The 24,416-nt window shown below is 46.1% G+C and overlaps 1 protein-coding gene across 1 annotated transcript in view; it reads left to right on the top strand.

The window, feature by feature from the left end:
• The window catches only part of rfx4 (regulatory factor X, 4), a 125,205-nt gene that overhangs the window by 52,838 nt on the left and 47,951 nt on the right, over window positions 1–24,416 (top strand). Inside the window, exons 12-14 of the mRNA XM_072269309.1 lie at window positions 3,367–3,461; window positions 4,525–4,642; window positions 23,814–23,933. Of these exons, the coding sequence (XP_072125410.1) occupies window positions 3,367–3,461; window positions 4,525–4,642; window positions 23,814–23,933 (333 nt within the window). The remainder of the gene's footprint in view (window positions 1–3,366; window positions 3,462–4,524; window positions 4,643–23,813; window positions 23,934–24,416) is intronic.

The raw sequence follows: 24,416 nt of genomic DNA, 5'->3' as shown, positions 1-24,416 counted from the left end.
TAGGATTGTATGATGTAGAATCCTTGTGGGCAGAGTTACGAAACTGCAAGGGTAAAAATAACCTTATGGGAGTTATAGCAGACCTCCAAACAGTAGCCAGGATGTGGGTTACAAATTACAACCAGAGACAGAAAAAGCTTGTTGAAAGGGCAATGTTATGACAGTCATAGGGGATTTCAATATGCAGGAAGTTTGGGAAAATCATATTGGAGCAGGATCCCAAGAGAGGCACTTATAGAATGCCTACGAGATGGCTTTTTAGAGCAGCTAGAGATAGCATTTCTGGATTAGCTGTTATGTAATGATCCAGATTTGATGAGAGATTTTAAAGTAAAGAAACCCTGAGGAGACGGTGATCATAGTATGATAGAATTTGCCCTGAAGTTTGAGAAAGGAAAGCTAAAATCAGAAGTATCAGTATTACAGTGGAGTAAAGGGAATTACAGAACCATGAGAGAGAAGCTGGCCAAAATTGATTGGAAGGGGATACTAGCAGGGATGATGGCAGAACCACAATAGTTGAAGTTTTCTAGGAGCAATTCGGAAGCTGTTTTAGATAAAGATAAAGGCATCCGTTAGTCTTGCAAGACCATGGATCTGTGCCTGGAAAGTCTTCACTCTCCAGGACGCAGGCCTGGGCAAGGTTGTATGGAAGACCAGCAGATGCCCATGCTGCAAGTCTCCCCTCTCCACGACACTGATGTTTTCCAAGGGAAGGGCATTAGGACCCATACAGCTTGGCACCAGTGTCGTCGCAGAGCACTGTGTGATTAAGTGCCTTGCTCAAAGACACAACATGCTACCTCGGCTGGGGCTCGAACTCACGACCTTCAGATCGTTAGTCGAATGTCTTAACCATTTGACCACGTGAAAAGTTCGCTCTCTGGAGTCATCTTAACTCCTCCCCTGGAGTACTTGGAGGAACATGATAAAATAGGCCAAAGTCAGCATGGTTTCTTTAAGGGAAAACCTCGCCTGACAAATCTGTTGGAGTTCTTTGAGGAAATAACAGGCAGGATAGAGAAAGGAGAGTCAGTGGATATTGTTTATTTGGATTTTCAGAAGTTCTTTGACAAGGTGCCACACATGAGGCTGTTTAATGAGTTAAGTATTATAAAATATATATGTACATATATATATCCTGACCTGCCTCTCGGTTTTTTTGCACTACCTTACTTTCCATTTTCTATTTTCTATTTATGATTTATAATTTAAATTTTTAATATTTACTATCGATTTGTACTCCAGGGAGCGGGAAGCGCAGAATCAAATATCGCTATGATGATTGTATGTTCTAGTATCAATTGTTCGGCAACAATAAAGTATGAAGTATTACAGGAAAGGTACTAGCATAGATTGAAGATTGGTTGATTGGCAGAACGAAAAGAGTGGGAGTAAAGGGGGCCTTTTCTGGTTGGCTGCCACTGACTAGTGGTGCTCCGCAGGGATCAGTGTTGGGACCGCTTCTTTTCACGTTATATGTGAATGACTTAGATGATGAAATTTATAGCTTTGTGGCCAAGTTTGCAGATGATACAAAGATAGGTGGAGGGGCAGATAGTGTTGAGGAAGCAGGGTGTCTGCAGAAGGAATTGGATAAATTGGGAGAAGAGGCAAAGAAGTGACAGATGGAATAATACAGGGAAAGGTATGGGTGCATACTTTGGTAGAAGGAATAAAGCCTTGGACTATCTTCTAAACGAGAAGAAAATTTTAAAAAAACAGAGCTGCTAAGGAACTTGGGAGCACAAAAGGTTAACTTGTAGGTTGAGTCTGTGGTGAGGAAGACAAATGTTAGCATTCATTTTGAGAGGACTAGAATGCAAAACTAGTATGTAATGCTGGGGCTCACTTGGAGTATTGTGAGCAGTTTTGTGCCCCTTATCTAAGGAAAGATGAGCTGGCATTTGAGAGGATCCAGAGGAGGTTCACGAGAATGATTCCAGGAACGAAAGGGTTAACATGTGAGGAGTGTTCGATGGCTCTGGGATGTACTCACTGAAGATTAGAAGAATGAAACGTATTGAATATTGAAATGCTTTGATAGTCTGGACATGTAGAGGATGTTTCCAGTAGCAGGGGTGTCTAGGACCAGAAGGCACCACCTCAGAATAAAGGGATGTCCAGTTAGACGGAGATGAGGAAGAATTTCTTTAGCCAGAGGGTGATGAATCTGTGGAATTCATCGTTACAGATGGCTGTGCAGGCCATGTTATTGGGTGCATTTAAGGCAGAGGTTGATCATTTCTTGATTAGACGGCATCAGAGGTTATGGGGAGAAGGCTGAAGAATGGGGTTGAGAGCGATAATAGATGCGCTATAATGGAATAGCAAGGCTGGCTCGATGGGCCGAAGAGCACAACTCTGCTCCTATATCTCATGTGGTCTGGTTGCCATACCATAGGAAGGATGTGCTTGAACTGGAGGGGGTGCAGAAATGTTTCACAGGAATTTTCTCAGGACTGGAGGCTTTCAGTTCTAAGGAGAGACCGGACGGACTGGGCTTGTTTTCTCTGGAGCGAAGGAGGCTGAGCAGTTGACACAGTGAGGGTTTATGAAATTCTGAGGGGCATACATAAAGTGAATGATCCCAGGGTAGTGAGTTTAAAACTAAAGGACATAGGCTTATGGTGAGGGAAAATATTTAAAGGTGACCTGAGGGGCAACTTTTTCACACTGAGGGTGGTGTGTATGTGGAATACACTGCTGGGGGAAGTGGGGGGGGGCATACACTTGCATTTGAACAGGTACAAGGATAGGAAATATTTGGAGGGATTTGGGCCAATGTGAGCAAATGGAACCGGCTCGGAAAGGGACTTTTGTCGGCACAGACAATTTGTGACAAAGGGCCTGTTTCTGTGCTGTACATCTGTGTAAGTCTATGATTGTAGGAGGTGACTTTTCTACACCCTGAGGAGAAGCCTGGTTCCCTTCAAACCACTGCCATGAGATTGTTGATGCCCATGGGTACAGCTGCCCCATTGTGGTGTGGACACAGCTTGGCCCCTGAGGTTGGCGTGACAGTGGCAAGGCTGTAATGTCAGGACTCAGGTAGACTGCGTCCCTGCAGTGAGGCAGCACTTGTATGGGAAGCTGCCACGGTACATTTAGCCTCAACAGTCATTTCCATGCCTGTCAGACAGGTGTTTGAGTGCCTCAGGCAGATGTTAGTGTGTGTTAGGCAGATGTTTGTGTGTCTCAGGCAGATGATTGTGTGCCTCAGGCTGATGTTTGTGTGTCAGACAGATGTTTGTGTGTCTCAGACAGATGTTTGTGTGTCTCAGGCCGATGTTTGCCTGTCTCTTTGGCAGATGTTTGCGTGCTGGTCTCTGCTCCCTGACTCTGATGCCTCTTGTTTCCTGACAGTGTATCAGGAATTCGATCGGCTCCTGGAGGAGCAGTCTCCCATTGAGTCCTACATCGAGTGGCTGGATTCCATGGTCGACAGATGTGTCGTCAAGGTTGGTGAGCAGATGTTCTCTCCTCCACGATGTGTACAGACCGAGCGGATGGAGATGGTTCTCAGGAAGGGTTGGGGGCAGTATCACTTCACCTTCTGCACCCGGGCCAAGACACCATATCCTGTTCCTTCATCCCACGTCTGTCTCAGAGGGTGGAGAGAGTGGGCAGCTGGCTCACATGGAGAATGGCTCAGAGACCAAGGCAAATGCACAGGCGGATGGTGTTGGGAGGAGGTGCTGAGGGAGCAGGGGGAGGCTCATGTGGGACATGATGAACAGTTGGAGCTGTTGGGCTGAATGGTCTTTCTCTCCCCTAACATTCAGTCTGTGTATGCGTACGTCTGTGTGTGTATGCTGCGTGTGCGTATGTCGATGTTTGTGTGTGTGTGTATATATGCTGTGTGTGTGTATGTATGCTGTGTGTGCATACATCTGTGTTTTTGTGTGTGTACGCTGTGTGTGCATTTGTCTGTGTTTTGTGTGTGTGTACACTGTGTATGCGTGTGTATGTGCATTTGTGTATTTGTGAGTGTGTGCACACGCACATTTGTATGTTTGCCTGTGAGTGTGTACATTTATGCGTGTGTATGTGACTATGTCTGTGTGATTGTGTGTCCGAATGTGTGTGTGCATTTGTGTCTATGTCTGTGTGTGTGCTTGGGTGTGTGTGTGTGTGTGTGTCTGTGTTTGTGTGTCTGTATGTGTGTGTTTGTCTGTGGGTGTGTGTGTGTCTGTGTGTGGGTGTGCATTTGTGTGCATTGTGTCTGGGTCTATGTCTGTGTGTGTGTGTGTGTTTGTCTGTGGCTGTGTGTGTGTGTATGTGTGTGTGTGTGTGTGCGTGCGTGCGTATGTATCTATGTGAGTGTGTGTCTGTGTGTCTTAGTCTGTGTGTGTGTGTGTGTGTGTGTGAGAAAAAGACTTGCCTCATAATTTCCATTTAAATTCTCTGACCCCCTCGCCTAAAACCTCTGTTGTCTAGAACTTGAGACTCCTACCCTGGGGAACAGACTGGCTGTCCACCCAGTCTGTGCTTCTCACCAGTGCTGGACTTTTCATCCTGTAGGTATCGGCAGCACGTCCAGGCAGCCTGAAGAAAGTGGCCAGACAGTTCCTGCTGATGTGGTCCTGCTTCGGGACAAGGGTGATCCGGGATATGACTCTGCACAGCGCTCCGAGCTTCGGTAAGCTGCTGCTCTCCCGCTGTGTGGGGGAGCCAAGTCACTCGCTGACTCAGACAAAGAGCACTGAAATGTGAACATTCATAATTCCATCTTAACACATTCAGCACCCAGGATGTTTTCATGTCATCTCCAGTACACAAGTGTAAAAGAGAACGAAATAATTGTTTCTCCAGATCTGATGCAGCACAAAAAAACACAGTAAGATGAAAAACACAATTATTTAAAAACATAAAGAAATATAAATACATAAGATAGTTTATATACATAGATTGATTATATGTCCATAAAGTGACACCAGGTACAGGAGAGTCTGTACATAAGGTGACTGGCACTGGCAGGAAATGATACGGTAGATTGAATCAGTACTGCTTCTAAGGACAATTCCATCAATACCATTCACCACTTCTTCCCTTATGATTTTTTAAAATTTTGCTCTTTTTGCACGATTTAATTTTTTATATATATTTATCGTAAATTATCCTTTTTTATGGTTCTGTATTGTCACAAAACAACAAAAATCACGACATCTTCCAGTGACATTAATTCTGATTCTGATCAACCCTGTCTTGTATGCCCACCATCTTCCTGCCTCCTGCCTCCTGTCCTGGTCTCTGTAAACTGTCACATTAGAGATGTGCTTGGAAATTGAAGTACACAGAGGAAACAGGCCCGGTGCGGGGAGAACATGAGACCGGGATCGAACTATTGACTGTGGAGCTGGGAGGTAGTGGTGCTAGCGTGAGGATGTGGCTCAGGTCACTGCTAACATGGGGACAGAAGCTACAGAAGGCACCACGGTGCAGTGGGTAGAGTCTATAACCAGAGGACAAAGGGTTACATGGACAACAGCTTGCTCTCCATATCGTACTGCCCAGGCTTGCATACCTAGACAGCTGGGATGCAATATCCATGGTCGACCCTGAGCGACAGAGGTCTCACTCACTCACTCAGATAAGGTGGATGATTACCTCAGACAGAGGACAAAGGTTTGTTGTGAGAGGTGAATGAACCTGAGGGACACTCAGAGGGAGGTAGGTATATGGATGAGCTGCCAGAGGAAGTGCTAGAGGTGGGTACAATTACAATGTTTAGAAGACATTTAGGCAGGCTCATGTAGAGGAAAGGTTGAAAGGGATATGGGTCAGATACAGGCAAATGGGCGAGCTCAGACCATGGGTGAGTTAGGCTGAAGGGCCCTTTTCTGGGCTGTGTGACTCTACCTCCCTCTCATCTTAAACCTATCTCCACTAGCAGTAGACTCTCCTAGCCTAGGAACAAGACCATGTACCCCATCTATGCAACTGATAATTTTATAATCCTCTGTAAGGTCTCCCGTTAGCCTCCTGTTCCAGTGAGAACAATTGCAGCCTGATGACCAGATTACTCTGTTCCAGGCAACATCAATTTTTTTTCTGCATAGCACCAAACTTCCACAGAACTGCACACAGTACTCTAAATGTGGCCTAACTCATGTCTCGTACAGCTGTCTCAGCACTTATTTTCTATCCGGGGGATCTGCTGAGAATGTAGCAGGGGTAAATGGGTAATGGTCATTGAAAGCTATCAAATATTGAAAAGCTGATACAGAGTGGATGTGGAGAGGATGTTTCCTACAGTGGTGGAGTCTAGAACCAGAGGACACAGATAGAGTGGATGTGGAGAGGATGTTTCTTCCAGTGGCGGAGTGTAGGGCACAGTCTCAGAATAGAGGGACATCCATTTAGAATGGATCTGTGGAGGCCAAATCATTGTATATTTAAAGCGGTGGTTGATACATTCTTGATTAGTCATAGCATCAAAGGTTACGGGGAGAAGGCAGGAGAATGGGGCTGAGAGGGATAATAAATCAGCCATGATGGAATGGTGGAGCAGACTCGAGTACTGGGCTGAATGACCTAATTCTTCTCCCATGTCTTATGTTCTTATGGATCAGTGTAGGATCAGAGTAAAACGGGTACCATGGAGCCCATCTCATGAGCTGAAAAGCCTGAACTTTCCATGTTCATAATAGAGGCTTTGACCAGCGACCATTCCGAACACCAGAAGTTTAAGAGGAGGGGATTTCACTCAGGTCCACTGCCCGAGTAGAAGAGGAAGCAGCAGGTTGCTGCTGCAGCATTATAAAGCTTTCTCTAGTGACCACTTTGGTTTGGGATTGATTAGCAGGAGTAAATGAGAGGAAAGCAAGTCAAGTGCAGCAGCCCTCATCTGAGTAGACAAAGTCAGAGTGGCGATCTTGAGGCTTCATCTCCTCGAGGCTTCAGCGAAGAAGGGCTTCTATCATAGAAAGTTTAATAAAGAAAAGCTCAAGGCCAAGTTTTTTTCCTTCTCTTCTTTATGTCTGCTCAGCTGGGACAGTAGAGATGTCAGGCAAGATAGTGGAATGGCCCTCTTGCAGGATGTGGGAAGGCAGGGAGACCTCCAGTGTCTCTGACAACTACAACTGTGAGAAGTGCATCCAGCTGCAGCTCCTAACAAATCTCAGTTAAGGAGATGGCGCTGGAACTGGATGAACTCTGGATCATTCAGGAGGTTGAGGAGGTGATAGATAGGACATACAGAGAACAGTTATACTCAAGCTGCAGGGCACAGGAAACTGGGTGACAGTCAGGAAAGGGAAAGGGGTTAAGGAGCCAGTACAGAGTACCCCGTGGACATCCCCCTCAGCAACAGGTATATCACTTTGAGGACTGTTGGGGTGGGGGGTTGACCTAACAGAAAAGTCACAGAGTCTCTGGCACAGAGTCTGTCTCTGTGACTCAGAAGGGAAGCGGGGAGAAGAGGCACACTGTAATGATAGTGGATTCGTTAGTTAGGTGAACGGACAGGAGGTTCTGTGGGCAAGAACGAGATTCCTGGATGGTATGTTGTCTGCCGGGTACCAGGGTCCAGGCTACCTCAGTTGAGTCCTCAGCATTCTTAATTGGGAGGGTGGACAGCCAGAGGTTGTGGTCCATGTAGGTACCAATGACATGGGTAGGATGAGTGAAGATGTTCTGCAAAGGGAGTTTAGGAAGTTGGGTGCTAAACATAGAACATAGAATAGTACAGCACAGTACAAGCCCTTCGGCCCACAATGTTGTGCCAACCCTCAAACCCTGCCTCCCATATGAGCCCCCACCTTAGATTCCTCCATATACCTGTCTAGTAGTCTCTTAAACTTCACTAGTGTATCTGCCTCCACCACTGACTCAGGCAGTGCATTCCACGCACCAACCACTCTCTGAGTAAAAAACCTTCCTCTAATATCCCCCTTGAACTTCCCACCCCTTACCTTCAAGCCATGTCCTCTTGTATTGAGCAGTGGTGCCCTGGGGAAGAGGCACTGGCTATCCACTCTATCTATTCCTCTTATTATCTTGTACACCTCTATCATGTCTCCTCTCATCCTCCTTCTCTCCAAAGAGTAAAGCCCTAGCTCCCTTAATCTCTGATCATAATGCATACTTTCTAAACCAGGCAGCATTCTGGTAAATCTCCTCTGTACCCTTTCCAATGCTTCCACATCCTTCCTATAGTGAGGTGACCAGAACTGGACACAGTACTTCAAGTGTGGCCTAACCAGAGTTTTATAGAGCTGCATCATTACATCACGACTCTTAAACTCTATCCCTCGACTTATGAAAGCTAACACCCCATAAGCTTTCTTAACTACCCTATCCACCTGTGAGGCAACTTTCAGGGATTTGTGGACATGTACCCCGAGATCCCTCTGCTCCTCCACACTACCAAATATCCTGCCATTTACTTTGTACTCTGCCTTGGAGTTTGTCCTTCCAAAGTGTACCACCTCACACTTCTCCGGGTTGAACTCCATCTGCCACTGCTCAGCCCACTTCTGCATCCTATCAATGTCTCTCTGCAATCTTTGACAATCCTCTACACCATCCACAACACCACCAACCTTTGTGTTGTCTGCAAACTTGCCAACCCACCCTTCTACCCCCACATCCAGGTCGTTAATAAAAATCACGAAAAGTAGAGGTCCCAGAACAGATCCTTGAGGGACACCACTAGTCAGAATCCTCCAATCTGAATGTACTCCCTCCACCACCACCCTCTGCCTTCTGCAGGCAAGCCAATTCTGAATCCACCTGGCCAAACTTCCCTGGATCCCATGTCTTCTGACTTTCTGAATAAGCCTACTGTGTGGAACCTTGTCAAATGCCTTACTAAAATCCATATAGATCACATCCACTGCACTACGCTCAACTATATGCCTAGCCACCTCCTCAAAGAGCACTATCAAGCTTGTTAGACACGATCTGCCCTTCACAAAGCCATGCTGACTGTCCCTGATCAGACCATGATTCTCTAAATGCCTATAGATCCTATCTCTAAGAATCTTTTCCAACAGCTTTCCCACCACAGACGTAAGGTTCACTGGTCCATAATTACCTGGACTATCCTTACTACCTTTTTTGAACAAGGGAACAACATTCACCTCCCTCCAATCCTCTGGTACCATTCCCGTGGATAATGAGGACATAAAGATCCTAGCCAGAGGCTCAGCAATCTCTTCTCTCGCCTCGTGGAGCAGCCTGGGGAATATTCCATCAGGCCCCGGGGACTTATCTGTCCTAATGTATTTTAACAACTCCAACACCTCCTCTCCCTTAATATCAACATGTTCCAGATCATCAACCTCACTCATATTGTCCTCACCATCATCAAGTTCCCTCTCATTGGTGAATACCGAAGAGAAGTATTCATTGAAGACCTCGCTCACTTCCACAGCCTCCAGGCACATCTTCCCACCTTTATCTCTAATCGGTCCTACCTTCACTCCTGTCATCCTTTTTTTCTTCACATAATTGAAGAATTCCTTTACCCTACTCGCCAAGGCCTTCTCATGCCCCCTTCTTGCCCTTCTCAGACCCTTCTTAAGCTCCTTTCTTGCTTCCCTATATTCCTCAATAGACCCATCTGATCCTTGCTTCCTAAACCTCATGTATGCTGCCTTCTTCCACCTGACTAGATTTTCCATCTCACTTGTCACCCATGGTTCCTTCACCCTACCATTCTTTATCTTCCTCTCTGGGACAAATTTATCCCTTACATCCCGCAAGAGATCTCTAAACATCGACCACATGTCCATAGTACATTTCCCTGCAAAAACATCATCCCAATTCACACCCGCAAGTTCTAGCCTTATAGCCTCATAATTTGCCTTTCCCCAATTAAAAATTTTCCTGTCCTCTTTGATTCTATCCTTTTCCATGATAATTATAAAGGCCAGGGAGCAGTGGTCACTGTCCCCCAGATGCTCACCCACTGAGAGATCTGTGACCTGTTAAAGGGCAGAACCTCCAGGGTTGTGATCTCAGGATTGCTACCCGTGCCACATGCTAGTGAGGCTGGAACTGGGAAGATTATACAGTTCAATATTCAATACTTGGCTAAGGAGTTGGTGTAGGAGGGAGGGCACAAGAATTTTGGATCATTGGTCTCTCTTCCAGGGAAGGTGGGACCTGTACAGAAGGATGGTTTGCACCTGAACTCAAGGGGGACTAATATCCTCGTGGAAGGTTTGTTAAAGTGGCACGGTGGGGTTTAAACTAGAGTTGCAGGGGGATGGGAACCAGAGTGCCAGAACAGTTAGTGGAGAAATTGTGGAGGCAGATGTTGGAAAGACCACAGACAAAGTTAGGAATCAAAGGTTGACCATGGTGCGACTAGTGTCCTGAGCTGTGTATATTTCAATGCAAGAAGTTTTGTAGGAAAGGCGGAAGATAATGCTGAAGATGATCTAGCTGGTTTACAAACAGAAACAATGTGTAGTGAGGAGAGGCTGCTGATATGGCAGAATTGCAGTCAGCAGAATAAGTTGCAACATAAAGGTCAGTAAATATTGAAAAGGGTGAATACAGGATTGAAGGCATTATATTTGAATGTGCGCAGTATACGGGATAAAGCAGATGGATTTGCAGCACAATTACAGATTGGCAGGTATGATATTGTAGGCAGCACTGAATCATGGCTGAAAGAAGGTTACAGCTGGGAGCTTAATGTCCAAGGATACATATTGTACAGAAAGGGCAGGTAGGATAGCAGAGGGGGTGGCATTGCTCTGTTGGTAAAAACTGAAATCAAATCATTAGAAAGAGGTGACATGGGGTCCATAAGACCATAAGACGTTGGAGCAGAATTAGGCCATTCAGCCCACTGAGTCTGCTCTGCCATTCCATCATGGCTGATCCCAGATCCCACTCAACCCCATACACCTGCCTTCTCGCCATATCCTTTGATGTCCTGATCGATCAGGAAACGATCAACTTTTGCCTTAAATATACCCATGGAATTGCCCTGCACCACAGACTGTGGCAGACCATTCCACAGGTTTATTGCTCTCTGGTGAAAAAAATTCTTCTTTGCCTCTGTTCTAAAGGGTTGCCCCTCAATTTTGAGGCTGTGCCCTCTAGTTCTGGATATCTCCACCACCATAGGAAATATCATCTCCACATCCACTCTATCTAGTCCTTTCAACGTTCTGTAGGTTTCAATGAGATCCCCAGTGTTGAATCATTGTGGATAGAACTGATGAACTGCAAGGACAAAAAGACCCTCATGGGAGTTGTATACAGACCTCCAAACGGTAGTAAAGATGTGGTGTACAAATTATAATGGGGGATAGAAAATGTATGTCAAAAGGGCAATGTTACAATAGTCATGGGGAATTTCAATATGCAGGTAGATTGGGAAATCAGGTTGGTGCTGTATTCCAGGAGGGGGAATTTCTGGAGCGCCTTTGCCTTTGAGATGGTTTTTTAGAGCAGCTCATGGTTGAGTCCACTAGGGGGTCAGCTAATCTGGATTGGGTGTTGTACAATGAACCAGAATTCATTAGAGAGCTTAAGGTAAAAGAGCCCTTGGCGGAAAGTGATCATAATATGATTGAATTCACCCTGAATTTTGAGAAGGAGAAGCTAAAGTTAGATGTATCAGTACTACAGTGGAGTAAAGGAAATTACAGAGGCATGAGAGAGAAGGCCAGAATTGATTGGAAAAAAACACTGGCAGGGATAATGGCAGAGCAGCAACGGCTGGAATTTCTGGAAGCAATTCAGAAAGCACAGAATATATATCCCAAAAAGGAAGAAGTATTCTAAAGGTAAGATGACACAACTGTGGCTAACTAGAGAAGTCACAGCCAACATAAAAGCCAAAGAGAGGGCATATAATAGAGCAAAAATTAGTAGGAAGTTATAGGATTGAGAAGCTTTTAAAACCAACAGAAGACAACTAAAAGTCATGAATGAGGTAAAGGTGGAATACATAAGTAAGATAGTCAGTAATATTATAGAGGATACCAAAAGTTTCTTCAGATACATAAAGTGTGAAAGAGAGGCAAGGGTGGATATCGGACTGCTGGAAAATGATGCTGGAGATGTAGTAAATGGGGGACAACAAAATGGTGGATAAACAGAATAAGTATTTTGCATCAGTCTTCACTGTGGAAGACACGAGAAGCATGGTGGAAGTTCCAGGTGTGAGGGTCATGAAGTGTGTGAAGTTGCCATTACTAGGAACAAGCTTCTTGGGAATCTGAAAGGTCTGAAGGTAAATAAGTCACCTGGACTCTGTGATTAATAAAGTATGACTATGACTATGGACCAGATGATGTACACCCAGGGTTCTGAAAGAGGTGCATGAAGACATTTTGGAGGCATTAATAATGATCTTTCAAAAATCAATAGATCCTGGCATGGTTCTGGAGGACTAGAAAATTGCAAATGTCACTCCACTCCTCAAGAAGGGAGAGAGATAGAAGAATGGAAACTATAGGCCAGTTAGTCTGACCTCAGTGGTTGGGAAGATGTTGGAGTCGATTATTAAGAATGAGGTCTCAGGGTACTTGGAGGCTCATGATAAAATAGGCTGTAGTCAGCATGGTTTCCTGAAGGGAAAATCTTGCCTGACAAATCTGTTGGAATTTTTTGAAGAAATAACAAGCACGGTAGAAAAAGAAGAATTGGTTGATGTTGTGTACTTGGATTTTCAGAAGGCCTTTGACAAGGTGCCACGTATGGAGCTGCTTAACATGGTATTACAGGAAAGATTCTAGCATGGATAAACAGTGGCTGATTGGCAAGAGGTAAAGGTTGGGAATAAAGGGAGCCTTTTCTGATTGACTGCTGGTGACTAGTGGTGTTCCACAGGGGTCTGTGTTGGGACTAATTTTTTTTACTTTATATGTCAATGATTTGGATGATGGAATTGAAGACTTTGTTGCGAAGTTTGCAGATGATATGAAGATAGGTGGAGGGCCTAGTAGTTTTGAGGATAAACAGATGCTACCGAAGGACTTAGACAAATATGGAGGATAGGCACAGTGGCAGATGGAATACAGTTTGGGAAGCGTATGGTCATGAAGAAATGAAAGGATTGACTATTTTCTAAATGGAGAGAAAATACAAAAAGCTGAGGCGCAAAACGACTTGGGAGTCCTGGTGCAGGATTTCCTCGAGGTTAATTTGCAGGTTGAGTCTCTGGTGAAAAAGGCAAATGAGTTGTTAGCATTCGTTTCAAGAGGTCCAGAATATAACTTATCCGTGGAATGCTCTGCTACAGACGGTGGTAGAGGCCAAGTCCGTGGGTATATACAAAGTTGAAGTCAATAGATTCCTGATTGGTCGGGGCATTAAGGGACATGGCGAGAGGGCAGGTGTATAGGGTTGAATGGGACCCAGGATCAGCTGTGATGGAATGGTGGAGTGGACTTGTTGGGCTGAATGGCCTAATTCAGCTCCTCTGTCTTACAAAAGCAAGGATGTACAATTGGGACTTTACCAACCACTGGAGAGGTCTCACCCGCAGCATCGTGAGCAGTTTTGGGCTGTTTAACTTAGAAAGGATGTGCTGAAACTGGAGAGGGTTAAAAGAAGGTTCAAAAAAATGATTCCAGGATTGAATGGCTTGTCATATGAAGAGCATTTGATGGCTCTGGGCCTGTATTCACTAGAATTCAGAAGAATGAAGGGTGACTTCAGTGAAATTTACTAAATGGTGAAAGGCCTTGATAGAGTGGATGTGAAGAGGATGTTTCCTATGGTGGGAGAGTCTGAGCCCAGAGGACACAGCCTCAGAGAATGGAGATGAGTAATTTCTTTAGGCAAGGAGTGGAACAGCTGTGGAGGCCAGGTCTGTATGTATATTTAAGGCAGAAATTGTTAGATTCTTGACTGGCCAGGGCACGACGGGATATAGGAAGAAAGCAAGAGATTGGGACTGAGAGGAAAATTGGATCAGCCATGATGAAATGGTGGGGCAGAAGAGATGGGCCAAATGGCCTAATTCTGCTCGTATTTTATGATTTTATGTTCCATGTGTTCAGAGAGAAGAAGAAGTGGACAGTGGGCTCAGGTATAATTGGGCTTGTAGTTGTACTCATCAGTCATCAATGGTGAGAGACCCCAGGGCTGAGAAAACCACTGACTTCAACTTACCGCTGGTCAGAATTCAATCAGCTCAGGGAGAGACCATTCAGCCCATCATTTCTCCACAAGCTCTTCGAAGGTCCCTTTCCACACTGTCCCACCCTCCAATTTCTCCTAGAGACACAAGTTCAGTGTATTGTCCCATTCACTGCTATGGTGAGGTATTAGGCACAGTGAAAGTGGATTTGTCCTGATCACACCTTGTGAGTGAGAACATCCTCTCCCCTCTGGGTCCTCTCTGACCCCGTTCCCTCCTGAACCCAACACGTGGGGAGAACATCCTCTCCCCTCCGGGTCCTCTCTGGCCCCCTTCCCTCCTGAACACAACCCGTGGGTGGAAACATCCTCTCCTCTACCAGACCCTTTCCTCTGTATCCTGTGAAATGCCATAACTTGCACCCATGAGGAGAAGGTCCCTCTGCTGTGAGGCCCCTGCGTCACCGGTCATGGCTGTGTAGCGGTTAGTGCAAAGCTATTACAACTTGTGGCATCAGAGTTCGGACTTCAGTTCTGGCATCCACGGTAAGAAAGTATGCAAGTTCTTCCTGTGTGTGCATTGGTTTGGTCCAGGTGTTCCAGTTTTCTCCCAGAATCCAAAGACTTGTCAGTTGGTATGTTAATTGGTCAATGTCAATTTTCCTGTGATTAGGCTGGGGTGTTGGTGGGTTTTTGGGTGGCGGGATTTGATGGACCAGAAAGGCCTTTTCCGTACTGTATCTCCAAATAAAAATAAAAATGACATCAGTGGGTTAGAAACCACTTGCCCTGAGATCAGAACTGGCTGTTAAGCCTTTTCTCCTTCTGGTGAGCTGTGTACAGGCATGAAAATTCCCCTTCCTTTTGTACAAAGCTGCCTTGTATACTGTCCGGTGAATCTGCTCAGTACAAAGCCTCGTCCCCTCCCTGCTCTGAGGGTGGGGGATGTTGGTGGATTGTTTGTGTTCCCTCAGTGTGACATGTTTAAGTGACTGAAGCTCTGTCCCAGCAGGCACTACATGTTTGTGTTTTATGGCATGGGTGTCGGTCCCATTGTGAATTGTCACTGGTTCTTGTGGGGTGGGGGCACCTTTATCTAATATGGCTGCAGACGATAAAGTCTCATTGAAATCCGTTTTCCTGTTTGGTTGGGATAGTGACCTCCTCCTCACTGCTCTATTCACATGCTCTCTCAGTTAAAACATTAGACCGTGCATTTGAATTAAATTGACTGGTTTAATGAAACTTAACACATTCATATTTTAATTGAAAGGAAGATCGCAGGGTTCCTTTGTGCTAAAATTCAAGTGGTGCCAGAGTAAAGATTATGAATATTGATGCTTTATTCAGAGTTTTGTGAATGGAGGTCAGCTGAGGGGGAAGGCCCAATCGAACAGTGAGCGAGTGAGAAAGTGGGAACCAGGTGAGAAATGGTCGCTTTGGTGTCCTGCAGTGGGAGAAGGACAGACGGTCACTCCAAACCACCAGGCTTTGTTGGGGGAGTACATTTAGGATGGAGGTGATGAGGAAGTGCTTTTCCCAGAGAGTTGTGAATCTGTGGAATTCTCTGCCCAGGGAAGAAGTGAAGGCTACCTCATTAAATACCCACTCAGTGGCCACATATTAGGTACACCTGTATACCTGCTCATTAACGTAAATATCTCATCAACCAATCATATGTTAGCAACTCAATGCATAAAAGCATGCAGACATGGTCAAGAGGTTCAAACATCAGAATAAGGAAGAAATATGATCTAAGTGACTTTGACTGTGGAAAGATTGTTGGTGCTAGACAGGGTGATTTGAGTATCTCAGAAACTGCTGATCCTCTGGGATTTTCACACATAAAAGTCTCTAGAGATTACAGAGAATGGTGCAGAAAAACAAACAAAACATCCAATGAGAGGCAGTTCTCTGGATGAAAACACCTTGTTGATGAGAGAGGTCAGAGGAGAATGGCCAGACTGGTTCAAACTGACAAGAAATGACAGTAACTCAGATAACCACACATTACAACAGCGCTGTGCAGAAGAGATCTCTGAATGCATAACACGTTGAACCTTGAAGTGATTGGGTACAGCAGCAGAAGGCCACATTGCGTTGCACACCTGTATACATTGAGTGTAGTTAAGGCAGAGTTAGATGTTTGCATAGTAAGTGTTGTGGGGAAGAGGATGGAGATGGAGATGGGTCAAGTGGCAGAGTCCTGCTTGTAGTTCTCCTGTTCACTGCTTGCTCCCCATCTCAGACACCCTGGACAGCACCACTCCCAGACTCTGCTGTTGTATTGCCAGAGTATTACAGCCACCCACCTTTGATCTCAAGAGCCACAAGGTAATGTTGCAGCTCTGTGAAACTCTGGTTAGACCACACAGAGTATTGTGTTCAGTTCTGGTCACCTCATTATAGGAAGGATGGGGAAGGTAATGTCGCAGCTCTATAAGACTCTGCTTAGACCACACTTGGAATACTGTAAACACGAGGAATTCTGCAGATGCTGGAAATTCAAGCAACACACATCAAAGCTGTTGGAGAACGCTAATGCCCCACCTCCGCCTCGTACCCCATCCGTTATTTATTTATATACACACATTCTTTCGCTCTCTCTCCTTTTTCTTCCTCTGTCCCTCTGACTATACCCCTTGCCCATCCTCTAGGTTTCCCCCCCCCCCCGCTTGTCTTTCTCCCCGGGCCTCCTGTCCTATGATCCTCTCATATCCTTTTTGCCAATCAACTGTCCAGCTCTTGGCTCCATCCCTCCCCTTCCTGTCTTCTCCTATCATTTTGGATCTCCCCCTCCCCCTCCCACTTTCAACTCTTTTACTAGCTCTTCCTTCAGTTAGTCCTGACGGAGGGTCTCGGCCCGAAATGCCAACTGTACCTCTTCCTAGAGATGCTGCCTGGCCTGCTATGTTCACCAGCAACTTTGATGTGTGTTGCTTGGAATATTGTGTTCAGTTCTGGTCGCCTCATTATAGGAAGGATGTGGAAGCTTTAGCGAGGTAGCGGAAGAGATTTACCAGGATGCTGTCTGGATCAGAGAATAGAAGGAGCAAGCTAGGTCTTTTCTCTCTGGAGTGAAGGAGGATGAGAGGTGACTTGATAGAGGTGTGCAAGATGATAGATTGAGTGGATAGCCAGAGATTTTTTTCCCAGAGTGGAAATGTCTAATGTGAGGGGGCATGATTTTAAGATGACTGGAGGACTGTATGGGAGGGGGGGTTAAGATTTTAACAGAGAGAATGGTGGGTGCATACAACACACTGCCGAGGGTGGTGGTAGAGGCAGATACATTAGGAATATTTAAGAGATTGTCAGCAAGGCACATGGATAATAGAAAAATGGAGGTATGTTGGAGGGAAGGAGATTGATCTTAGAGTAGGTGTAAAGTTCGGCACCACGTCGTGGATCAAAGAATGTTCTACATTCTGTGATCTACACTCTCCACAAACAACATTTCATCCAAACTTAACTCACACCACAAGCCGTTCACCTGTTACCCTCTGTGCTCGATGCACATACCTCCCTGTCCAACAACTCTTTAAACTTCCTGAACAACCCCTCCGCCTGCCCTCTCTCGAACCTCCTGCCTATAACCCCTCCCCTATGACCTCTCCGATATTAACTCCTCCAGAGTCGTCCCTCCATCCCTCTCTAACCTCTGGCCTGAAACTTCTCTGATATTCACACTCCTTTATTTCTGGCTGTTTCATCACTCTTTCGAGCCATATTAAGTCACCCACAGATCTCCTCCCCTAGTGAATGTTGGAAAACATTTCAACATACTTCCCACCAACCCATCTCACATGGTAGGTTGGTCTGGAGATCAGATAGGATCCAGGGGAAGCAAATGGCCACAAGGCCATCAGACATTAGAGAAGAATTAGGCCATTCAACCCATTGAATCTGCCCCACCATTCTATCATGGCTGATTTATTATCCCTCTTAACCCCATTCTCCCTGTAACCATTAACATCCTGACTAATCAAGAATCTATCAACCTCTGCTTTAAATATACCCAATGACTTGGCCTCCACAACTGTCTGTGGTAAGGAATTCCACAGATTCACCACTCTTTGGCTAAGGAAACTCCTCATCTCTGTTCTAAATGGACGCCCCCCCCCCCATTCTGAGGCTGTGCCCTCTGGTTCTAGACTCTCCCTCTAAAAGAAACATCCTTTCCACATCCACTCTGTCTCGGCATTTCAATATTCAATAGGTTTGAGTGAGATCCCCCACCTCTCATTTTTCTAAACTCCAACGAGTACAGGCTCAGAGCCATGAACAGTCATTGTATGTTACCTGGGAATAAGGAATCTTTCTTCAGCCTGCACTGGCTCTTCTTGTCTTTAACAACCACTGGGATCAAACTTTACGCTCAGTGACTCATTGCTACTTGTGAGATCTTGCTGAGCACATTTGATTGCAAAAATCATTTTATGAATTTTATTGTTAGAAATGCTCTTCGTTCTATTGGGGTTCTAAAACTAAAGTTATACAGCAGTTCCAGGGAGCTCCACACTATGAGAAGAGAGGTACTAAGGGAGCCACCTGCTGACGGTGTAGAGCTCCCTCGGTACTGCCCCTCTGACAATGTGGAGATCCCTCAGTACTGCCCCTCTGACAATGTGGAGATCCCTCAGTACTGCCCCTCTGACAATGTGGAGCTCCCTCAGTACTACCCCTCTGACAATGTAGAGATCCCTCAGGACTGCCCCTCTGACAATGTGGAGCTCCCTCAGCACTGCCCTCTAACAATGTGGAGCTCCCTCAGTACTACCCCTCTGACAATGTGGAGCTCCCCCAGTACTGCCCCCCTGATAGTCTGCAACTCCCTCAGTACTGACATTCTGATAGAGTGGGGCTCCTTCAGTACTGCAGTAGCGTATCACCCTGGTTTATTGGTTGCCCTCCAGTTTTCCGGAGAGTGATTGTAACCCACTTCCTTGTGTGCTGGGTGGAGAGGCTATTGATTCATTGAAATACTGCATGAAATAGGCCCTTCCAGCCAAACCACCCAGCAACCAACAAATTTAACACTACGCTAATCTCAGGATAATTTGTAATAACCAATTAATCTATTATCTGGTACCTCTTTGGTGTCTGTGAGGAAATGGGAGCACCTGAAGGAACCCACATTGTCACGGGGAAAAGATTGTTCGGTTCATCCTTTCTATCATCCCTGAACTCTGGGTGTACAATCTCTTTACATACAGCAGTGGGAATTGAAACTGAGTCACTGGTGCTATAAAGTGTGACGCCAACCGCTATGATCCTGGTTGCTGAGTTGGGACAATAAACAGGATTTAACTCTTTTACCAATTACCACTGTTTACAAATTATGTAAAACCACAGATATAAACCTCTATAGTTGTCATGTGGGAGTTGGACATGTTCTGTGTTCCCTGAAACCTCTTGGTTCCTGCTGATTGTGGAAGGGGGGGGGGGGGTCGAGGACACGCTGTCCATGGTGCTGAAGTGCACTGTCTCTGGCTCTGTACCGGGCAACCTAGAAACTCTGCAAACCCTTAGCATCTTTCCCAAACTTGGATGCCCAGAACAGAAACTAGTGATCCCAGTGTGGCCTACTAGTATAACAATCTGGGTGTCATGCAAACACCTTCGCACAAGGTACCAGGTAGTAAGGTGTTCAGCAGGAACCATTAAAGCTTGGGGCATAAGGGTTCAGAGTTCAGTTCCGGCATCCTCCAGAAGAACATTTTGTACTTGCGTACTTCCTCTGTGCTTACAGGTTGACCCCAGGTGCTCCAGGTTCTTCCACACAATCCAAAGACTTACCAGTTAGTAGGTTTGTTGGTCATCGGAAAAAATTAGGATAGGGGTTAAAACATTGGGTTACTGGGTTGCATGCCTCGATGGGCTGCAAGGGCCAGTTCTGTACTGTATCTATAAATAAATCAAGTAAAAAAAATAAATAGAAATTCAATGTGTAGATGGTTAGACAGGTTGCACCTCTGTACAACAGTACACCACACACCGTACAACAATATAACACTCACATCACTCCTCACCACACACCAGACAACAATAGAACATTCACAGCAGTCTACAGCACACACCACACAACAATATAACACACACATCACTCCACACCCACACCGTACAACAATTTCACACTCAGATCACTCCACACCGCGCATCACACAATATATATAACATTATATATGGTTAATATAACACTCACAGCACTCCACACCACACACCATACAACAACATAAAACTCACATCATTCCACACCACACAATATAATTCTCACATCACTGCACACCACACACGGTACAACAATATAACACTCACATCATCCACACCACACACTGTACAACAATATAACACTCACATCACACCACACCAGACACTGTACAACAATATAACACTCACATCACTCCACACCACACAATATACAATATAACACTCACATCACTCAACACCACACAACAATATAACACTCACATCACTCCACACCAGAGACTGTTCAACAAGGGGAAGCAGGGAGGTGATAGGCAGGAAAGATGAAGAAGGAATAGGGGAAAACACAATGGGTAGTAGAAGGAGACGGAACCATGAGGGAGGTGATAGGCAGCTGGGGGAGAGGGCAGAGTGAAATAGGGATAGAGGAAGGGAGGGGGAGGGAATTATCCGAAGTTGGAGAATTCTATGTTCATACCAAGGGGCTGGAGACACCTAGACGGTATATGAGGTGTAGCTCCTCCAACCTGAGTTTAGCCTCGTCATGGCAGTAGGGGAGGCCATGTATGGGCATATCTGAATGGGAATGGGAAGCAGAGTTGAAGTGGGTGGCTACTGGGAGATCCAGTCTGTTTTGGCGGACGGAGCGGAGGTGCTCGATGAAGCGGCCCCCCAATCTGTGTCGGGTCTCACCGATGTAGAGGAGGCCACACTGGGAGCACCGAATGCAATAGATGACCGCAACAGACTCACAAGTGAAGTGTTGCCTCACCTGGAAGGACTGTTTAGGGCCCTGAATGGTGGCAAGTGAGGAGGTGTAGGGACAGGTGTAGCACTTGCTCTTACAGGGATAAGTGCCGGGTGGGAGATCCGTGGGGAGGGACCGATCCCTGCGGAAAGCGGAGAGGGGTGGAGGGGGAAAGATGTGCTTAGTGGTGGGGTCCTGTTGAAGGTGGCGGAAGTTGCGGAGGATAATGTGCTGGATCTGGAGGCTGCTGGGGTGGTAGGTGAGGACAAGGGGATCTCTGTCCCTGTTGTGGTTGCGGGAGGATGGGGCGAGGGCTGAAGTGCGGGAAATGGAGGAGATGCCGGTGAGGGCATCATTGATGACGGCAGAAGGAAAACCACAATCCTTAAAGAAAGAGGACATTTGAGATGTCCTGGAACGGAAAACCTCATCCTGGGAGCAGATGCGGCGGAGACGGAGGAACTGGGAATAGGGAATGGCATTTTTGCATGTGGCAGGGTGGGAAGAGGTATAGTCAAGGTAGCTATGAAAGTCAGTGGACAGTCTGTCTCCAGAGATGGAGACCGAGAGATCGAGAAAGGGGAGAGAAGTGTCCGAGATAGACCAAGTGAATTTGAGGGCTGGGTGGAAGTTTGAAGTAAAGTCGATGAAATTGACGAGCTCAGCATGGGTGCAGGAAGCAGCACCAATGTAGTTGTCAATGTACCGAAGGAAAAGTTGGGGAACAGTACCAGAATAGGTTTGGAGCACAGACTGTTCCACATAACCAACACAATATAATGATGTATTAAGTAGCATCAGACCTTCAGATTCAAAAGGTGAATTGGATCCATTGTTCTTTTGGAGGTCAACCAAAATCTTGTTGATTTACGATGGTGTTATCTAGTTCTAATAGAACAAATATAACCGGAAATGTTGTGTTGCAAAATTCGATTGGCATAGAAACAGAAAAGGAAAAGTCTAAGAAGATGGTGGGGCAATTTGTTTTTATGTCACACATAAGAAACTTTCCATTGAAATCAGCAGTGGGAGCAGAGCACAGCAAATTAAATAAAAGTACAGAAGGGAGAAACGCTGGCAGCCATTGCTGGGAGTAGGCCAGTGGTGAGAGGAGGAGTGTCAGGCTTCAGCTCTGAAAAGGTGTTTGTTCTGGGTCAGTTTCTGTTAGGTTCCCTTTCTTTTCTCTTTCTTGCTGTAATTTATATAGTAAATGGCCTTTGTGTGTTCTTCATGCTAGATGCTGAGGTCCTTGGAGACCCAGAGTCTCCTGGAGAACTACATCTGCATGAAGTGCATCTGGCTACAGCTCCTTGAAGACTGTGTGAGGGATCTGGAGCAGCAACTGGATGACCTTCAGCTTGTACAGGAGAGCGAGGTGATAATTGATCAAAGTTGCAGGGAAGTAGTCGTCCTGAAGTTGCAGGAGGCAGGTAGCTGGGTGACTGTCAGGAGAGTTGGAAACGTGAATAGACAGTTAGTGCAGAGCACTCCTGTGGCCATTCCCGTCAATACCATTTTGGATACATACTGTTGTGGAGGATGATCTCCCAGGGAATCCACAGGGACCAGGTTACTGGCAGAGTGTGGGCCTGTGGTGCAGAAGGTAAAGAGCGAGCAGTGTGATAAGGGAGGAGTAGTCAGAGGAACGGGCAGAGGATTCACGGATGTGAATAGGGCACCCTGATGGTATGTTGTCTCCCAGGTGCCTGGGTCAGGGATCACGTACATAACATTTTGGGGAGGGAGGGGGAGCAGCCAGATGTCTTGGTACATGTTGGTACCAATGACATAGGAAGGAAAAACAAAGAGGTCCCGAAAATAGAACTTAGGGAGCTAGGTAGAAAGCTGAGAAGCAGGACCTCCCAGGTAGTAATTTCCAGCTTGCTGCCTGTGCCATGCGCCAGTGAGGGTAGAAACAGGATGATTTGGCAAATCTATGCCCAGCTGAGAAGCTGGTGCAGGGGGCAGGGCTTCAGGTTCTTGGATCATCGGGATCTCTTCTGGGAGAGGTATGACCTGTTCAAAAATGACAGGTTCCACCTGAAACAGAAGGGACCAATATTCTCGCGGACAGGTTTGTTAGCGCTGTTGGGGAGGGTTTAAACTAATTTGCCAAGGGGGTGGGAGCTGAAATGAAGAGACTCAGGATAGGACAGATGCTAAAAAACCAAACGTAGCGTGCAGTCAGACTGTCAGGAAGGGCAGGCAGATGGCAGGACATAATTGCAGCCAGCAGGGTGAGTATCAGTGCATTAGGGACAGAAAATCAAAAAGCATAGCAAATACAGCACTCAAAGTGTTAAATCTCAGTGCATGGGGTATCGGAAACAAGGTGGATGATCTTGTTGCACTATTACAGATTGTTGGGTATGATATTGTGGCCATCACTGAATCAGGGCTGAAGGATGGTTGTAGTTGGGAGCTGAATGTCCAAGGTTACACATTGTATTGGAGGGATAGGAAGCTAGGCAGAGGGGGTGGTGTGGGCAAAGAGGTGGATCAAAGTGAGGAACAGTGGGTGGGTTGATGGAGGAGGGAGATTGGAGAGAGTGACCGATGCTGGGAGGTGATAGGTGGACTGCTGGAGAGACTGGTGAAAGCAGAGTCTCTGACAGCATTTGGGAATTGTTCAGATCAGCGCTTCAGTCACCCAAGCTCTGGGCCTGTAACTGAAAGACACAATTCAGATGCATGGGTGCCCAGTGGATAGCAGGGACATGGTGGGCCGAATGGCCTGTTCCAGGCTGTAGGATTCCAGAAATCTATGACTATGAATCTCATTAAGTGCTCATCATTCCAACAGGGTCCTTCCATCTGATCCACCTGACATTTGATGACTACGTACTCTATCTGCTGGAGTCCCTTCACTGCCAGGAGAGGGCCAACGAGCTGATGAGGTCCATGAAGGGAGAAGGTTGCACAGGTAAAGGGAGAGAGCTTGTCCATTTCCTGACCAGCCCAAGAGTAAAATCCTCGAGCTGAGATTGCCCGCCACACTCCTGTCTCACCCACACAATAATGAGTACATGAGTGTGGGCACGTTGTGTGGGTGGTTGGCCAAGTTGAGAAGACCATTATGAAAGAATCTGGGATGCTTGGCTGTCAAGGCAGGTAGTATTAGAAGTGTCACCAGATCTTTTTTTTTATATAACATACATACACTTCTGCCGGAAAATTCTGCCAAATTCTGGACCACACAGTTTATGGATGATGTCAAGTCTTCATGAGGGTGCAGAGGAGATTTACTAGAACAGTCCTGGGGAAAGGGGGCTTGTCATGTAGGGAGACTGGAGGAAACCATAAGACCATAAAATACAGGAGCAGAATCAGGCCATTCGGCCCATCGAGTCCAGTCCACTATTCCATCATGGTTGATGTATTTTCCCTCTCAACCCCATTCTCCTGT

This window comes from Mobula birostris, chromosome 9 (genome assembly GCF_030028105.1).
Source record: "Mobula birostris isolate sMobBir1 chromosome 9, sMobBir1.hap1, whole genome shotgun sequence".
Taxonomy (NCBI): Eukaryota; Metazoa; Chordata; class Chondrichthyes; order Myliobatiformes; family Myliobatidae; genus Mobula; species Mobula birostris.
Note: the sequence above shows the minus strand (reverse complement) of the source record. Positions and strands in the feature narration are given on the sequence as shown.